Source organism: Opisthorchis viverrini (assembly GCF_000715545.1).
Source record: "Opisthorchis viverrini unplaced genomic scaffold opera_v5_180, whole genome shotgun sequence".
Lineage (NCBI taxonomy): Eukaryota > Metazoa > Platyhelminthes > Trematoda > Opisthorchiida > Opisthorchiidae > Opisthorchis > Opisthorchis viverrini.
Genome location: NW_008751837.1, coordinates 1,346 through 20,086, shown reverse-complemented (window position 1 = coordinate 20,086; position 18,741 = coordinate 1,346). Strand labels below are relative to the sequence as shown.

General features: G+C 45.4%; 3 protein-coding genes across 3 annotated transcripts in view; 2 read left to right on the top strand and 1 right to left on the bottom strand.

The window, feature by feature from the left end:
• Nucleotides 1–11,502, top strand: part of T265_07672 (hypothetical protein) — a gene marked incomplete at both ends in the record, with an annotated part of 18,353 nt that extends 6,851 nt beyond the window's left edge. Inside the window, one exon of the mRNA XM_009173251.1 lies at nt 11,252–11,502. Coding sequence (XP_009171515.1) covers nt 11,252–11,502 — 251 coding nt within the window. The remainder of the gene's footprint in view (nt 1–11,251) is intronic.
• Nucleotides 1–18,452, bottom strand: part of T265_07671 (hypothetical protein) — a gene marked incomplete at both ends in the record, with an annotated part of 32,615 nt that extends 14,163 nt beyond the window's left edge. The window contains 5 exons of the mRNA XM_009173250.1: nt 2,882–3,761; nt 3,798–4,099; nt 4,139–5,249; nt 11,197–12,423; nt 18,346–18,452. Coding sequence (XP_009171514.1) covers nt 2,882–3,761; nt 3,798–4,099; nt 4,139–5,249; nt 11,197–12,423; nt 18,346–18,452 — 3,627 coding nt within the window. The remainder of the gene's footprint in view (nt 1–2,881; nt 3,762–3,797; nt 4,100–4,138; nt 5,250–11,196; nt 12,424–18,345) is intronic.
• Nucleotides 12,676–13,240, top strand: T265_14347 (hypothetical protein; the record flags this gene model as incomplete). Its single annotated transcript, XM_009173269.1, has 2 exons — nt 12,676–12,773; nt 13,126–13,240. Coding segments are annotated over 2 exons (213 nt in total), but the record flags the coding sequence as incomplete, so codon positions are not given.
• Nucleotides 18,453–18,741: the final 289 nt, after the last annotated feature.

The window sequence follows — 18,741 nt, the reverse complement described above, 5'->3', positions numbered from 1 at the left end:
CAACCAGTGTACGACAAGTACGCGGCTCTTACAGCTGACAATGATGATGATGATGACCAAGCCCAAGATTATCTGGGATGAGGTGCCACCGTGATTGCTAGCCGGTATGAATTTTTGGGCACCAGTTGAAACTTGCTGATTTCGACAATATCCAGTGTTCTTTTGTACCGAATCGGATGGCCTAGACAGAGCCCTGAAATCGCAGAGTATAGTTTCCTTTGTCTTTACATTCATACTTTAACCAATTTTTATGATCAGTGTGACGGCGCGGTCCCATTAGCTTTCCAGCTAGAGTACCTTGTTGTTTTTGAACTGAAACCCGTTGAAGTTGGACGGGACTGTTCTGCCTCAGTCTGTGTAATCCTGCAGAAGAATGAATGGATAACCGGGCCTGAACAACAGCACGACTGGAATCAAGTTGCGAAGCCTAAAAACGGGATGAACTTTAACTAAAGCCCTCCACCGATAACTGATGGCCACGTAACGACTTGTTGTTGGTGCCCCCTAAGTAATTCGATGTGAGCCCTGGTGCTGTAAGTTCATACTGGGTGGGAACAGATGATGTTTAGCAGACAACTCTATATCATCCGCACGATTGGCACCGACTCCGAAGATAACAGGAACCCGTGCTTTTTAAGGGCTAAGCTTGAACGTTCACACCGCTTACCAGGAAGACAATAGCCGTCCTTACTGCAAACCGAAGGTAATCGTGACGGATCTCGGTAAAACCCATTTTTCTCAGTCAGGGCCCATGCTGAGAAGACTTCCAGTTTTGAAGTCGAGTTCAACTCCCACATCATGGAAAACACGAATCACCATAGCAGGATCACCGAAGGGAAGTGCTCAGTCTGAGCAGCGACACGGCTAGTAATTATGCTGGCTCAGGAAAGTAGTTTCTGACTGTAAGACTGTATCTTCTATTCCAAATCCAATAAACATTACTAGCTGAGTTAAAATTTACAGGTCGTCCGGCAGCGAGGACGTAAGTACAGTGAGGCGCTTCGGCAACGATTAAAATCCCGTTCAGGTAAGAGAATGGAAGAATGAGCCCGGTGTTCGGACAAAGAGCACTGGCTTCAACAATTTCCTGTGGCTATGAGGAAAATAGCTTATTGTTCCCGTTTTAGAAACTGCGATTTTTACATCAGAAAGAGAACATGAACGGCCTGCTATTAATAGACTGCAAGTTCCCAACTGAGAGCTTCCCTGACAGCCCATCTTAAACGAGCCATCGCTTCAACAAACCGGCAAGATACGATCGCATACCTTAGTGTTAACCATCAAGATCCCACAGCAAAAGTCACATTTACGTGAATGAAGTTATGGGATGACTCCTTTAACTCCCTGCTGAATCCATTACCAACTCGCTGAGTGACGTCATGGCTGAGATGTAGTGTATGCTCGGTTCAATCCAAATGATTTTGAGTGTGACGACTGATACTGCGTCTATGAAGTCAATTTCAATATATGTGACCATCCACGTACCGTCGCCAACACTAAGTGATTGTCGTCGTTAAAATGATTCGATTTTGCTCAGTAACTGATGTCGAAATCCCAAACATATAAACGTGATCGGATACCAGAACCGTGGAGACAGATTTTAATGAAACAAACCGTGCTGACATACGGATCCACAGTGCAGTTGAAGAATTAAATAATCGCTGCTTAGTTTTGGCTCCCATTCGGTGCACAGCTGGCAACTGGAAAGGGGCCACCACCTGTTTCAATAAACAAAAGCTTTTTCAAGTTCAGAGTAGATGTCTGTCGACCCGTTCATCATTACCATTGGCAGCTGTAATAACCGCGTACTCGTCGTACAGTGGTTGTAGCTGCCGCAGTTTCGTTCAGGGAGATTTAGATTTACCTTGGTAGTATTCCGTAGACGACTGCAGTCTTGCCGTTGGAGAATTCGATTCGGGTTATAATCGCTCCTGTTCAGGCAATTTCCGAGTTAAATGAAAGTTTTGTCAGCAAAAACAGTCATAGGACAGCGGTTGCCACCTGGTCGATTGGACCCATGCATTCCATCTGGTTCACGCAGTGGCACGTGCAATCGGAAGTATGCTTACCTTCAGTCTCAATCAGCACCTGACTAGAGTTAAGCAACAGTGACTTGTTCAATCGTGTGCAATAAATTCATGTAACTGCAATAATTTAGCTGAGTGAATCGAAGATGAGTTAAAAGAAAGAATAAGCTATATGATCCCTCGCCAGATAAGAATATAGAGATAATAGAGTTCAGCTGTTTGGCCTTTTCGGTGCGTAGCTGCCATGTCACCCGAAGAAAGGATGAGGGCTCCGATACTGTCAAGATACCAGGTCCTAGAGAGCAATTGAGATGCCGGGGTTTCGTTCAAACTACGGTGCTTCCGGCCAGTAAGCTCGCGCCTTTAACGCTGGACTACCTTACCAGATACGACAATCATCAATGCGCGTAGCTACCCGGATGGGGACCCCGAGATAGGTCATATCAATGGTTACAGACATTGTCAAACATGACCCAGTCGCGCCCTCATGTATCCAAGCTATTACCTTCAATGCATAGTTCCCTTTTCAATCCCCCCAATTAACAGTCCTACAGTGCTGTATTTACGCACTAATTTATCAGCTTCCGCCTCTAATACGCAGCTACCTACCCCACCTTCCCGAATCATCGGTGCACGAAAATGTGGCAGCCACAACCACTGTACGACAAGTACGCGGTTACTACAGATGACAATGATGATGACTATTCATTCCCAAAGAATAAACAAGGGCGCAAGTATGAAGCGAAAGTATCCTCTGTCCAGCCAACCTATAACCCGATCAACTCGAAACGGAGTCGTAGACACGAAAGACTGGTTTATACACGAAACAAAGCAAAAAGAATCAGCGGACTCACTTTCAGTATATCCTCCAAAGTGTTGGGCCAAAAATCACCCTCGAAGTAAGGTATTTCAGTTGGTGAGACAAGCTGATGATCCAAAGCATCTTTGAGGATGTTTTTGTAATCCACAACTATTCCTTCTATGATGGCTTTCTGAAGCATTCGTCGATACCATTCTTGGAGACGCTTTGCTTTGGGGATCTTTTGTTCTGCTGGGTGCATGTGGAATATATAATCATCTCCTTCTCCTGGAGGACAGGCCCATATGTGAGCCATTGTGTAGCCACACCGCTTGGCGTACAGCAAGTAACCCACTAATATCTCGTGGTAGACATCCGTTCGGTACTGTTTGGGTCGAAAGAAAAATACTGAATCTAGGTATGCTACGTACACTCTTCGCCGATTAGGCTGAGGACTTTCAGATCCGTATTCCTGGACGTAAAGACCAAAGAAGCAAACATCCTGTCCGTCAATCTCTTGAAAGGCGAAAATCGCCTTCAGGCGGTATGGAAACGACTCCGATAGCTCGCCACTCTCTGTAAATCTGGCTCTCATGAGTGGTTTGACCTCTGCCACCTTATCTGAACTGGCCAATACCCGGATAGTGACCTCTCCTGTTCCCACTTCCTTCTTCTTCAGAAAATCATTTACCCGCTTCTCCAGGAATGCGCTCAGCCGGGTAACAGGAAGCTTTTTTGCAGTAAAACGGTTTTCCTTGCGTTTGAGACCACGCTCTCGCAAACAACCAGGACAAACAAACCCGGCAGGCCAAATCTCACCCATATGCAGAGCGCAGACCTTATGCCACCGGCGGCCGCACTCCTTGCAAGTGACGAGTTCTTCCTTCTCCTTAACATTGTTCTTCTTCCGCTCGAACTGCTCTTTGGGTATCGACCTAAGAAAATTAACATAGACTAAGACAGCAACTTACACAGATTGATTTGGCTCATCAGCTAAGATGACGACATCACCTGCCTCGTCAAAGCATTTTTCACATTGATAGTACTTGTCACAAACAAGACCCGTCGACTGCTTGTCACTAAAGAGACCGTGATGGAAGTGTAAAGAGACGTACTTATTAAAGTATACAAAGTAAGTTGCATCTCGGTTAATCGCACACAAATTTGCGGACGCACAGTATAGACCTTGTGGCTGATACTCATAGTCTTGTCCACAGCAGAAACCCATTCCTTGCATTACTTGATCAATTCGACTCTGAAAGAGTTCCGCGAGCTACAGGAGGTACATAAGTAAGTTATCTAACTGACATACCTTTGTGCACATTTTATAAACCTTGGAGTTCTTTTTATTGTATAACCAAGCATTATTGAACATGAGACGGAAATGTTCCACGACTTCCCAAGGGTCCTTGTAGTTTCCGTCCTCCAAGTTGTTTCGGATAGTTGTCAGGTCCATGGGCTCCTTGATCACCTCAAAATAATCAGGGATATGTAGCATCACCGGGTCGACAGGAGCACGGAAAGGTTCGGCAAACTTGTCATTGTAAACCTCCTCAAGTAACTGTAGAAAACTACGAAGCAGTTCCTCTCTGGACCACCGTTTCCAGTTAGTCTCATCAGCTTTAACATTGAGCGACAACCCGGAAGCAGAGGATGTCAGGGTGGGAACGACGGGAAACGAGTCACCGCTAGTGGACGTTTCAACTACCGGTGGTTCCGTGTTTTTAGTTTCCACAGTTATACTCTCCTGCTTGATGGGAGAAGGATCAGAAACAGTGGGTGTCGGGACGACACAAGCAGTTTTAAAGTCCTCAGCAGATGGCTTTAACTGGATTGTAAGAGGGGCTGTGGTTGAAGAGGTGGAGGAAGAGGCATTCGATAAGGGCTCTGAAATAGTTGATGGGCCTGCTTCGGATTTATATCGACCTCTGTTATAGGCATTTTGAAGGTACTGCTCGAATCGAGACATGTCGTTCTCGGAGCCATTTGAATCTTGGGAGGTGAAAGACCCGAATTCGAACCCGTCTGAAGGGATGCTGGTAGATGTGCCGTTAGTTACGGTGCAAGCTACTCTGCTTGCAGCAGAAGTAACCGAGGGAGTCGGAGTTGTGGCGAGAGCTAACTGATTAGACAAAGCGGATAAACTCTGGTTGAAATTTGACGTCCCAGAGGGACTTGTGGTGGTGACGGCTGACTTTGAACTCACTGCCGTTACGTCAGAATTAGACTGTCGGCTTTTTCGCTTCTCCTCCAGTTCTCGGTGGATTTTGTAACACCTCTCGGCTAGAAGGCGAAAGTAGTGATCCATTGTGGTTGCCGTGCTATACATCTCTCGTTCGACTTTCCGCGCATATTCGATGAGATTGCGCATACGCGGGTCATTGTAAGCAGCGGGATCAGGAAACGGGAAAATGAACCGCACGCTAGCAGCGGAAAAAAAGAAGAGGAGATTAAGATAAACAGGGTGTTCTCACACAAACAATAAACATTAAATTCTCAAGACGTTTGTCGAGAGCTTGCACAAATGCCAAGTAATCACTTCAAAACAGTACTTCAAAACAGTAACACCAAATTGGTGAGGACATTTGAGAAGCACAGATTACGCGCAGTAGAAAAGTGCCACTATCAACAGAACGCTACTTAAGTTATTGAAAAAAATCGAGGTCAGATGAGGCTCGTCATTAGGTTAGATACCTATATATGGATCTGAAATGAAGACTCGCCACTGAGTGGGTGGGTTATTACGAGTTTACGGAGTGGAAGACAACCTGTGTAATATAAACAATGATCGTTCAGCTATAGCACTCACGGTGCGTAGCTGCAAATACGCAGATACGTAGCTGAGATACCAAAGCCTAGACGGGAGCAGTCTATATACAGAGGCTGGATTCGAACTACAGCCCTTCTGGTCGTTAAGCTGGCACTTTAACCGCTGATCTACCACGAGCTCAGACCTTTTTGTGAAAACCACCGAGGCAGCTAAATCCCCTAGGTGTGATTAGAAACCCTACAGACCATGGTAAGTTGGCGGTCTTAATCACGAACACGCCGGCATGCCCTAGTTTGACCGTCTAACTACGGTTTGTCGTTGTACAGTAGGACTATGTCAGGCGAGGTAAGCCAAGGACGCTGCATCAATCCCATTCAGGGCGTCTTATTTCGATATTATGCTCATATGCGCTAACCTTAATAATGCTTTAAAGTGTAAGTGTACCTCGTTCTGGATCGTTTCTCTAGAAAGAAGGTCGTTCGTAGTGAGTTACCCGCTCTACTTTTTTATCCTCTTTACTACAAGGTAACATCGAGATATCCCACCTAGCAAAAATCACATTCGGAACGTTCATGTGCGCCATTCTGCTATATGCGTTCATTTCATACACAGAACAAAATATAAGTCGCACTGGAGCACAAGTGCCCGCGGGACATCACCATGTTGTGGGACTAATATGGTGTCAGGGATTGCATGAAGACGTACGACAATCCTGTCATCGTCGCTCAACTTTGACGTAATATCGACCATGCTGGTTGGGGCATGAGCGAAGAATATCACAGCAGTCTCACTGAACTCTGTTAGTGAGTAGAGACGACTACGTGAAACTGAAACAAGGCGCATGAGAGCGGTCAATTCCTGGCATGCCCCTGCTGCTTTGCCTGCACTGAAACCCGGAGATAGTGGATATGTGCACCATGAAAGCATTCCGAAATGGCGCGGGATGGCAACCACCACTAGTGATTTTTTTCCTTTTCAGTTCATGTAATGAAGCATACAAGTCTCTCACGTTGCACCGGATTTTCGTTACCATAAATTGAACTACGAATATACGTCCGATAGTCCCCGAACACTCTGCACCCAGCAGATTTTCATGGCATTCTCTACGACCTCGTCCAAGTAATTCAACTCTCAAAAAGGACGAATGAAAGTATGGTTTCGGAAACCACCAACCCAAGTTAATCTACACGGTCTTGATCTTAAAACCAGAGAAACTAGTCTTGCTTTGTAATGAACTTCACAATGGAGTGAATAACCTAAAGCTTAACTTGCATCCTCTCAACTACTTCGATTCTGATCATGGTTTTTCGTAGCACGTTCATGTGCCGATTGTTGGTCTGAATTATGGAGATATCACAACCATGGACACCGTTATACCAGTGGTACCTAATGGTTTTCAGATACCATACAACTACGAAAGAACGCCACAGTAAAGAGGGGGAACGAGTGGAAGGGTGAAAACAGTGGAAAATCAACATACCCCCGGGCAAAATCATTAGGGTATCCTAGTTTCCGTCTCGTCATATCATCCAGGTTATTTCAGTGCCTAGCTGCCATACCAGCTGAAAGAAGCACTATGGCTAGGAGCACCAAGAAAGAGTAAGACGCCACAATCGAAAATGACCAGTATTCCCTTGCGAACGTTACCCGATAAGCGGTAACCACACGACTTTAACTAGAAAGTGATCACCGCTACCACAATAATCACATGCGCCATGACTGGAAACAGTTCCGTTTGACTATGGTACAATCATTTCATGATCTTCCTCCGGACAGGTTTGGAAGAGAATATTTTTTTGGCAGGTGGTGCTTTAGTCTAATCACATTAACCTGCTAACGTTTTGTTAGCAGCCCTAGCCATTTTACCTCGTAATTAAATACCTACTAATTTGGAATTAATTTTACCTTCGCCGGTCCATTGGGACTTCTGCAAATAACAAAATATATGAACCTGGCCACACATGAGCTCAGCATGCAAAACCGGGCTAGATGGTTCTAGTGCATTCGGTTAAGTTCTATGTTCTGTAGGGTTTCTAACCATGTTCAACAAGCATCACGTGAACCCGAACCAAGAGGGTAGGATTCCACAACACACGGTTTGAGTTTCCTGTCCACATTTCGTGTTGTCAAGTCACGTCTCATGGAGTTTGTCGTTAACACGAGTTCGAGCTCGAAGACACTGGTATGCTTAACCTGACGAGTTCTACCCATTACCCATTCCGATTCACCACCTACGCAGTGTCCTATTATGAACAAGGTGCAGCGACCGTCTGAGAAAGCTTCGACGATCGCCTGTTTGAGGTTGTCTAAGATCATCTGGTCGCCGGGAGGGGGGCAGGTTGCGCAACCATGGAGTAGGGTTGTTCTCACGATTGTCTTATAAGCACGGCTATTCAACCCGAGTGAAATTAGTTTACCGCATCGTAAGTTCGCAGATGCTGCTCCGAATTTGCTAGAGCAGGCATTAGCCTCTTCTATCGCGGTACAGACACTGTTTGTAAAGCTGTCCAGGTCAGTAAGCCAGCAAAAATCCAATTTCTCCCAGAATATCTAGAGGGATATAACTGAGGATTCTGAAGCAATATTTGCAATTTGGAGGCCCAACCCGTATAACCAAGACCACGCCAAAACCTACCACTTTCTCTCGATGTATTTCACACAACAGACCTTCGATGCTTTGAAATGTTCCTTCCATAGTCATATCGATGGCAGAATTGAACAGAGGGGGTGGTAATCTGTCCGAAAAATTCCTGGACGGTCTACTGTTATCACCTACACAACCAGGAATGTTGAGACAGAGACTACGAGGCATATTCACAAACAGCAAGGGTATTCCTCTTTGAACAAACGTATGTAGAAGAACCAACCTATCTACGGAATCAAGGACTCTTATGAAGTCGAGGAAAACCGCGATTCAATGGCTGGTTGCCCTGGACCGGTGGTATATACGGCGTTGCTCATATGAAAATCAGCTTAAGGTGTGGTCGAGGTTTACTAGATCATCTTCACAGTTGGTTGTCGAAATACTGCGAACGTGATAATTCAATCAGTTGCAAGTTCATGAGTTGGAGGGAGTGTCCGGTAAGTGTTGTGAGAAAAGGGGCTCAGCGTCATAATATCCAGTTGATAGGGTTTTGGTCTCAAAAAAAACTAATATCCAGTGATAGGGTTTTGGTCTCAAAAAAAACTCCTTGTTAGAGTCAGTAAGGAGTCCAGAATTCACAAAAAGGAATATTACCTATCCAAAGAACAAAGTGCTCATGCATGTGAAGTATTACCTATTGAGAGCTTTCGCCGTAGACATACATATACCCAGCAGCAGTCAGTTTGAGTCCCACGTCATCCTTATTTGGTAAGACAAAATACGCTAGGTGGATGTGGTCCTCTAGACATTGAGTCGGGGGAGGGAGACATTTCTGAAAACTTTCGAGCGGCGTTGAATGATGTTACCTAAAAAAATCTATTGGCGTGCGCCAGATGAAATTCGCACTCTGCCCAAAAACTTCCAAGGGTCTTACTTCGAATATGCCCAGATGAACGCAAGAGCAGTCAGCTTCATCCACCCCCAATTCTCCACAGAAATCATCAAAGCCTTAAGAGGCTATGAATTGTGATAACGTTTCAATGCCAACACACGTTTAATGTGGTATATTCAGTGGCTCGTCCACCGCCTTACGTGTGCTTCGGATGAATTAAGACCCACAACGCTGATGTCAGCAGACAACATAACACTAAGTCGCTCCTATTCTTGAGATGGCCGAGTATATTTAGGTGATGTACGTAGAAGAATGAAAAGCTAATCAAATCATGCCGATATTCGTCCTTATAAGTGGTAACTGTGTCCACAGAAGCGAACAAATGTACCTGAAAGGACTGAACATCTGAAATTAGTTCCCACGCTGCCTTCCTACCAGCCGCAGCTGTCACTCGGAGGGAGTGTAACAGGTCCCTATAACGGAGCCCTATTCGGCTCGACATCCCTATACCAACCGAGTACCGACAGCTTGAGTCAAGCCTTAGCAAGCAGCCACCTTCCTCGTTTCCGATAAGTGCTCAGTGCCCATCCTATTCTTTTGCGCGTGGAATGGCGACATCATGAAACAAATGTCTAGGTGGTTGTTGCAATGGAGATAATTCGACTGAAATCAAAGAGGAGCAGCCGCAAGTGTTGGCCAAGAAAATATTCGATAACTACAACTCCTACTCCATGGGTGGTCTCGCGAAAAGAAGCGGGCCGGTCGGTTGGTACATCAAGCAGTTTACGGGTAGGTAGCCATAGATATTCGCATGCCAGTCTAGACGGGACACATTGGCAAACAAATCAAAAATACTGGCGAATGAGGACAGGCCTCCCTGGCCACCCCAGATAGTGCTCAATTCGACTAACCGACCACAGACGCGAAGCTGAGGGAAGCTACGGAAGTCCGGGGTTTGCGATCTACACACCGTGACTGGTACACGAGAAAACAATGACGGTGGACAGCGCGTTAAGCCTGGAGATTATACGTCTCACTACAACTAGGGAAACTATGAACACCAGTTGCAACGTTCTTGAGCATGAAGGGCGAGTTCGCATCCATAAGGTGCATAGCAACTGGTGAGATTGATCTTACCCTTCACTACCATTGAAGTTGCATTGATGAGTTCGTTGCTAATCGAGACTGAAACCTTCGATACCACGGATCGAGGTATTGACCTCTTGTGAGTTTACTGGATTCGCATCACTCAGACGACGTTGTCTGACAAGTGCTTGTCCGCGCAAAGTACTCTAAACGGGACAATGGAAGTGATCCCAAACTTTCGCACTGCTCCTCCGAAGTGGTCTTAGATAAGGATTTCCAAGTCCCTGGTCTCAAGTTAAAGACGCTTTACTTCGACATGCTTAGACAAGTTTACCTTAAAGTTAACCAAAGATGCTGGCACCTTGTCCTTGAGCGTCTTCCCAAAAGACACGGCTCTTTCGCACCTGGTCCCTACCGTCCGCTTTCCTTCACTCTTCAAGGGCTTCTACCCGTAATGAATTTACGGGAGTTAGGCACGTTATCAACAAGACTAGACTGGTGAGCTTGAATCACGTGCGCTACGCGATGTCCCAAAGACGTAGAACTTCACAGCAGTAAATCCCTATGTTTTCATTACATCAGTAGTTGGGGTCATGAGCCCCTTGTTAGATGAACGTTCCGTTCGTCCTGAATATGACCGTAAACAGTAGAGATCTTCCCAACCACAAGGAGCACATCTTGTCCGGTCCTAGGGCAGGAATATGATAGAACCCGTTCCCATATTTTAACTGACCGGAATGTCCGTGATTCGAACCCGACCTCTGTCTCTCGGCTTCATCTGGCAGTATTCCTCCCTCTTGTTTCCTACGGGTGGCATGGCAGCTAGGCACAGAAAGGGCATCATAGCTCAACTATTATCTTCACTATCTCTTTTCACCCATCCAAATAACCGGCGCATTGTAGTTTATACGCTTACAAGGCACGTGTCCAAAGTACCGAAAACCGAACTGAAACCCGGACAGTGGGAATGTTGACAGCAAGATGCAAGTGGCAGTAAAAGTAAAACTAGAGGCAGAACAAGAAGAACCACGAACTTACATCCGTCTGACCACATGGTTGCGCTTGGGCATATTCACTTCCTTTCGCCAACCAGTTTGGTCAATCGAGGTGCGGTTGACGATTGCAGGGCCGCTCACTCCGTTGACATTTGACGGGTCCAAACTTGTAGCTGTTCCCGCGGGGACGGCTGTTCGCAGACCAGTCGTAGCGACTGCGGAGTTCCCTGCGGTCGTGGGGCGCATAATGGGCGCCGCCTGGGTGAAGGACTGGCCAGATGAAATGGTGTTTGGATCAACGCCATTGACCTCCGGAGTTCGAACTGCCGCTTGTGTGGCCGCAACTTGAGACTGCTGTTGACGTACAATTTGGTTTTGTTGATAGTGCTGGCTTTGCCGTAGGGGCTCACACACTGGACATTCACGGTTACTGCAGTTTTTCCAGTGTGAGACTATCTGACGCGAAGAAGCACAATGGGGTTTCTGACAATCCTTGCCTTCATTGCATGTCGCCATGTGTTGTAGCACGTCACGCATAGTTTTGCAGTGTGGTTGGTTGCACTGATTCCCACGGTCTCCATCTTGGGCTTTACAACGCCGCGCATGAAGCAGCAGGATCAACTGGTGTTGGATAAGCCGGCGCTTTTCAGGATCAGTGGCAACGGCTGAGGGATTGTTGTTAGTACCACTGTAGGTGGAGGCCCCCGGATGCCCAGATGGAGCAGTTCCTGTAAAGCGAACAGCTGTCGAAGACACAGAAACGGTCGACCCCAAAGCCTGAGCATTTTGTGTCGAACCTGTTGATCGAGAATACTCCGGGACGGCGCTTACTTGAGAAGTATAAGCACTTCGGGAGAGCAGGCTCTCTAACATATCAGGCTGACTGGACGTCGCGTTGCCATGGACATGGGTCATCTGTCCCTTGCCGTAACCGCCATGGGTAATTCCAGCGGTGTGCGAGTTGCTATCTACATACGACCCGTGCGTAGTCAAGACGGACGTGGCGGAGCCTGACACACAAGGTGCTCTAGGATCTGGGGGACCCAAGTGCGTATTTGAACCAGGTGCCACTTGAGCTAAGCAAACGTTCGAACCCGCAGGCAGTTTGTTTGGCGAGTATGAAACTTGTTGGAGCGTGTATAGTTCCTCAGAATTCGTATATCCCGAACTGATTAGTCCTACAGTCGTCGAGTGTCGCAATTGGGAACTCTGAAGATTAATAGTTCCATGGGCCTGATTCGACTGTGTCTCTTGAGCCATCAATTGCACTCTGAAATTCAAAATAGTTCCACATGATCAATTTAAAAGCAATGGTGCGATAGTAAGGCGAGAAAATTTAGAGAGCGCGGAAACGAGGCTGCAAACACCCAAAAAGTGCAAAAAACGTGGAGCTTCGAACCGAACATTCAAGAACTGAAAAAAAACTTATGGATGAAAAGCCTGAGGTCGGGGTGATTCCTCTAACTGAACTAAAGTCACCAATGAAACGTACGTTCGTATAAAGCCGCATTTAAGCGACGAAATGAGCGGCCGAAATCAACGTAAGACCAGGAAATCTGTGAACAATATGGCGTTCGCGCACTATGGCCATCCAGTGAGCCGATTGGCTCAGGACCCCAAGTAGGTCGACAGAGAGATATAAGTAGGTAATTTAAACAAAAGACGTCGTTTCATAAGTTTTAGTCTAGGATACTGTAGTGAGACAAAACTAGTGGTTAAAGATAGGATGTCATGAAACTACGTTGATGAGTGAATAAAAATCCAGAACGGATGACAAAGCTAGATTGTAAGAACCAAATAGTTACAGTGACTAAAAATGTATGTTTCTGTTGGGTCGTAGTAGCGTTTCCTTGATCAACGTTTACCAATGGGGCGTAAACAGAGTGAGTGAGCGGCGCTGCTAGAGCCTTAGCTTGTTCCGCTTGGACTATAATTTGCAGTAGGGAGTTAGTCTTTTCTTTCCTTTTTTCAGCCTACATTTTGTTTCAATTTTTCTTGAATTGTGTCGCATAGATGATGCCGAACGAAGTGAAAACGGTAGAAGTCACCCCATGTTTTTGATTTCGAAGGGCGAAGATTCTTTAAGAGTTGGTGCCGTACACCACACTAGTTGAAAGTTCGGTGAAGATTTTTTTCCGTTGGCCATGCGACCGGAAGTGAGGCTGCCGCCATTTTGATTATATTGATCTTTTAAAAACGAAAGTTTCGTGCAGGAGTGTGGGGGAGAAGGTTTGGTGAGCCCGACGTGACTCGAACACGCAAGGATGAAATGATTTACTTTCACATCATCCTTTTAGTGGGTCTAAAAGGAAAAATAAAGCGCCGAATATCACTGAAGCGGGCGATCGCCTGACATAGCCGCTGTGATCTAAATCTCCGGCCACCTTAATTTCTAAACACCTAGCGATTAACATGGTATGCTAAACAGAATTTTGATTCTCCAAACATCACCAGGACCATTTTTGAATTTCATAAATTTTTGACGCTGGTCGCAAGCTCTCTTTGTAAGGTGTTCACATCTACTGGGGGCTCTCAAACCAACTCTCATTCACAAAGTTGCGACGTGGCCGCTTCAGACATCTCATAGAATCCTTTGGAAACATTAGGTGAAAAAACAGCCCCTTTTGGGATCCTTTTACCGTTTTTCAACCTCCCAGTTTACTCCTTCCAGAGATGCCTGTGGGGCGGATAACAAACCGTTGCACATTTTTTAAACAATGGGTGACAGTTTAGTGAATCGAGATAACATACCTCAACTCTTGAAATATCCTCTATATAGAAAAGCCTCATTCTAAGAACCTGCCCAATTACGTGTGATTTCCTTTAAATGCAGGCATGGTGGATGGCTGAAAGAACACCATACATTGAGATAATTTATCGCTTTATTGCACATCGCGCGCACTCATGTTTTCAGAAATAAGGACAGCAAGCCAAACGTTTTGTGGTTTGCCAATTTTCTTGTCCATTTATTTGTAACGGTAGCAGCCTTTCAAGTTGGAATAAGTTAGGCCCTCGGAAACGTTCCGTGATATCTTATAATCATTTTCGTGAGGATAAATGGCTGATTTACCCTCAAGTGAGCGGACGAACGACGAGGGCATACGTCAAATAGCATTGAGCTTTTCTTGAGTGAAACATGCTTCGCACTTCCATTTTTTGTATATGGGGCTTTGCCCACCGAACTATTATTGTGGGCATACTCTTGATTCGGGGTTTTATGAGGCTCGTCTAACTGACTTAAAATCGACAAATTTATGGTCCGTCGTTGCAAAAGTCAGGGGCGTTATTGGATTCCACAGCAAGGCTCTTTTGGATTTTCAACGAACTTTTTCCTGAATCTCTCGGTGTAAACCAGAGACAGTTATTCATGTAGGGGCTGTTTTGTCGATAGTATTCGCTGCACCAAAGTCATTACCTTTCGCTTGATCTGCATCCGGTTGTTTTCCAGTGCATTAGTAAATGGCACATTCCAAGCCTATTGGGATATAAATTTCGACAGGTCTTGTGACTTATTCTTGTAGTAAAAATCTCCCATGAAATGCAGTTTTTTCGGTAACACTTTTCGCACGCCAATTTTAGCAAGGAGTCAGTGGACTGCGACGGATGCCGGTAATTATCATTTGACTATATGCGCATTCAGCAAACCTGAGGGTAGCCTCAGTTGATCGCAAAACTGGGATACGTTTGGGGAGATCAAAAACTTTGTTATGTATCCAGTCAGTCTTCACCGTTGTGTTGGAAGTTACGCTTCTGGGATAATCTTCCGATTGCAACTAAATCTTGCAAGCTGCGTTGGTCTCAACATCCGGCCAGCTATTTCGGGTAACGAAGGCATTTGTTTGCATGAACGAAAGCCCAATTTCCTGTCATTCTCTCCTTAGTATGATAGCATAATGTCCCACCCTTATGACCCAGTGGCAATCCCCTTCTATGGTGCTGTCAGCTGACTTTCCAGAAATTATTCATCCCACTTGCCACTGGCAACTTCCCACTGGTGTGCTATCTAGGCTGGACAAATATGAGCTGCCGCCCGCTAGAGTTGCACTGTTTACGCCTGATTTCATAGCACTACCAAAAAACTATAGGTGTTGTAAGTATCTACCGTCTAAAGATCTTCAGCTAGGGAAGATGAGGATACTTGCTCTAATAATAGTTTTGACTATTTGAATACAGCAGTGCCCATGGTTCAGCAAACATTAGTCGGTCTTTTAATTTAGTTCAATAGCACCCTGTGAGTTCCGCATAAACACTATGTCCGCTGCGTGATACCACTTTACTAGCGACATTCTCGTAAAAACGTGCTCGCACAAACACTAATTTGGGTGCTGATTTTTTTACCGCATTATATCCTGTAGATCATGCCTGCTGAAAATCATGCCTCAAGATACACGAGACTTAAATGAATTACACGATAACTGAGTAACGAGTGAATATATGGGAATCGAACCAAAATTGGAGGTGGAAATAAATAAAGCATCATCTAGCTAGGTTGAAGACATTCGCTCATTTCTCCAAAAAATGGTTTAGCTCGATCACCACACCAAGATTACTGCAGAAGTCAGATAGGTCACGTGACGTCATCGCAGTTTTGTTCTCCGAACCGGGGCCCCCGTGGTACTAGTAGTATGTTATCGAATTTGCTTTCATTTCGCTCTTTCCTGGAGCCGAAATTATGGACGCACAGATTTTCGGGACACAGCCTGCTGAGATTCTGTGCTTCGATCTAAGTCAAAATAGCACACCGTCCTTGTGGACAGGTTAGGGCCCACATCTCTCTGCTTTCTACACGGGCCAGGGACCCGGCAGCAACTGCAGTGAGTCCTATGCGTGCTTACGTTCGGGACGAGCCAGAAGGTTGTCATCGCACAGGGGACGATGTTAACCATCACAGCATTTTGAAGGATATGATAACCAACCTACTGAGACTCTTCGAAAGGTCATGAAGCCAATGGGGGTCAAATTCAGTTTCACTAGACCGTCTACCGGTTTGAGGTTCCCGAACAGTCATCCGCCTAATGAGGTTTGCGCCTTTGCTAGTTCCGAGTAGTTAGAGTTTATCCACTAGTTTTCCGGCTAGGTTGTTTATGCGGGTCATCAGAAGGCGATGGCGGTGATCTTGGGAAAAGCGTGTAGAATAACCCTTGCTCCGGCCTTTCGTAACCGAGCAACAAAATTTGGCAGTAAACAAACGACCTAAAGATACACCCAAAGACACATCTTACTGCTTGGAATGGCTCACAACTTGAAGGTTTTTCTGGACTGTGCTATTAGTGTGTATGCCATTGTCCAGACAAGCCATACAGTGGGATGTGGCAGCTGTTCGCAGTGTATATGACCAAAGTTCGCAGTGTGAATAGTAATGTTTATTCCAAAATGGTGGGTGGCGCAAAATCAGGCCCTATTGCCAAAGGATAAGTACGTGATTTTTGATTGCTTTGCGACTCAACTATACGTCAACTATGCTCAACTATACGTCATTTGCTCAGCTGATCAAGTTGACTTTTTCCGAGGTAGTTGTAAACAATCTTAATGGTAAAAAGTGAGAGATTTATCGGCAACAAGCTGCTGCGATATACATGGCAAGATCCCACAGGCGCCCAAATCCTCGTCAGTTAGGCGTCAGTTGATGCAAGGTTGTTCGTATAAAACCTGGTCACCCAACGATTATGTTTGGTATAATAACGAGTGACAAAGTGGTGGTCTCCTTGTCTTCTTAGACAAAACTCTGCTGAACATCCAGTGCTTCGTGTACTGTTTTTATTACCAAATGCACCCAATTTACTAGCTCCTCCGGATCTTTTGGTTTTCGCTTGGTTTTCGTGTTTGCCTTCTGCAGATGTGTTTTAACCTATTTGTGAAGAAAAACAGCGCTGGTGATTTTCACCCTCTGCATGCACAACTTCTATCAAATTGACCCACGTATAGTCAGGTAGCCTTTCCTCAAATACCTTAAAGAACGAAGACCGTACAACGGCCACTACTCAACAAACATGTCTGAGGCCAATCCAGCAACTTGCTGAGCCAAAGCAGGGCAACGGTCGAACTGGATGCGCGCCAAAATTTACGAGGGGTCGTTTTTAAAATGAATTCTAACAAAAGAAAGCAGAACAAGCTTGTATAGACAGCTTTTGATACTCTTCTAAAGCACAGACTGTCTTGTGGGCCTGTTCACGCGAGTAGCATCTGGTCTTCTTGAAGCCTCGCCCCGTGTCCAACAGAAGATAGATTTCGTTGCGGAACTGGTGAAACTGCTTTGCAGTGTTCATTTACGATTGCGTGATAGTCGATAAATATTCCTGATCGTTCAAGAGGACGCGTGAGAATGTTGACAGTGCAAAGGCACCATTTAAGTGAGGTCAGGGGCCCGTGATCCATTTGCTCAAAAGAGACGCGCAACACTTCCCTGGAACTGTCATTCTAATGACATTTCATTAAGTCTTTCGGTTTATCATGATATGCTCGCTGAGAGCGCAGTGCTTTTAACTGCGAAACGTCTGCGATTAGAATGAAAGTGTTTGCGCCTAAGTGTAGCATTTTGTCGTGGTGTGCCCCAACCGAAAATCATCTCAATCCAGGTTCATATTTTTGCAGTTCACCTAATCCCATTGTCCACTGAATGGATCATGCCCCTAACGGAAACAGTATGGTGGAATAATTTCCTAGCATCACTGAGACCCTGGAATGCCTGGATGGGGCTTATGGTGCTCTGTGTCTTTTTTTACTTCCCTTGTAACGTTACGTATTTTGTCAATTGCATACCGTTTTCTGTCTGAATGCGAAAGCCTACAAAAACGCGCACATATACAGTTTCATGCAATGCAAACGTGACAATGTGCTCCTACTCTCTCTTCTGATTTCGCACGGGCCTACAGCGGTCGTTCGTGAGTCTCGTGCTAACACTGATATCAAAACATTTCAGACTACCTTCGGAAATTACTATATGTATGAACTGCTCAGAAGAAGACCCTTGAACAACCGCGATTGGATTATTGTTTAGCTGCTGATCTGGGCCAACGACGAACAATTTTAGAGAGAACAATTACTAGTGAGTCCGTTTCATCTGACCTCTGTTATTGTAAAATCAGTCTAGCGCTATTATTCTTGTTTCTTGGTCACACACTCTTGGTAAGTAAATTATTTGGTAGCCAAACCACTACAGGCTAAAAACCTTAGAATCGTGCTCTGAACTCACTTACCTGTCTCTTCCAGTTTACCGGGGACAAGCCGCAGCTTTTGAAATTTCAATTGCATTGTGCGAATACTGAGCGGATGGATCATCCTATCATGGCCCACCGCCATGGATCTTGGAACTAAGATACGTTGCCGAACCCCACCTTCGCAGAGTAGGGGTCGAAAGTTACTTTCATGGTTTTTGAAGCGCTCTGTCTTTTCATCCTAATACACGCCTGGTCCATAAAACTACCCCGAAACACTTTATCCGGATCTGAACTAACAGCCCTCGTCATGGTCTATTTCAATTAGGCAAAAAGGTTTGCAGATTATGCTGACAATGTGTATTTCGTCGAAGACGCGTTTGAGATCTTAACCAGTAGAAAATGTGGAACCATATTTGACTATAGATGCGTTC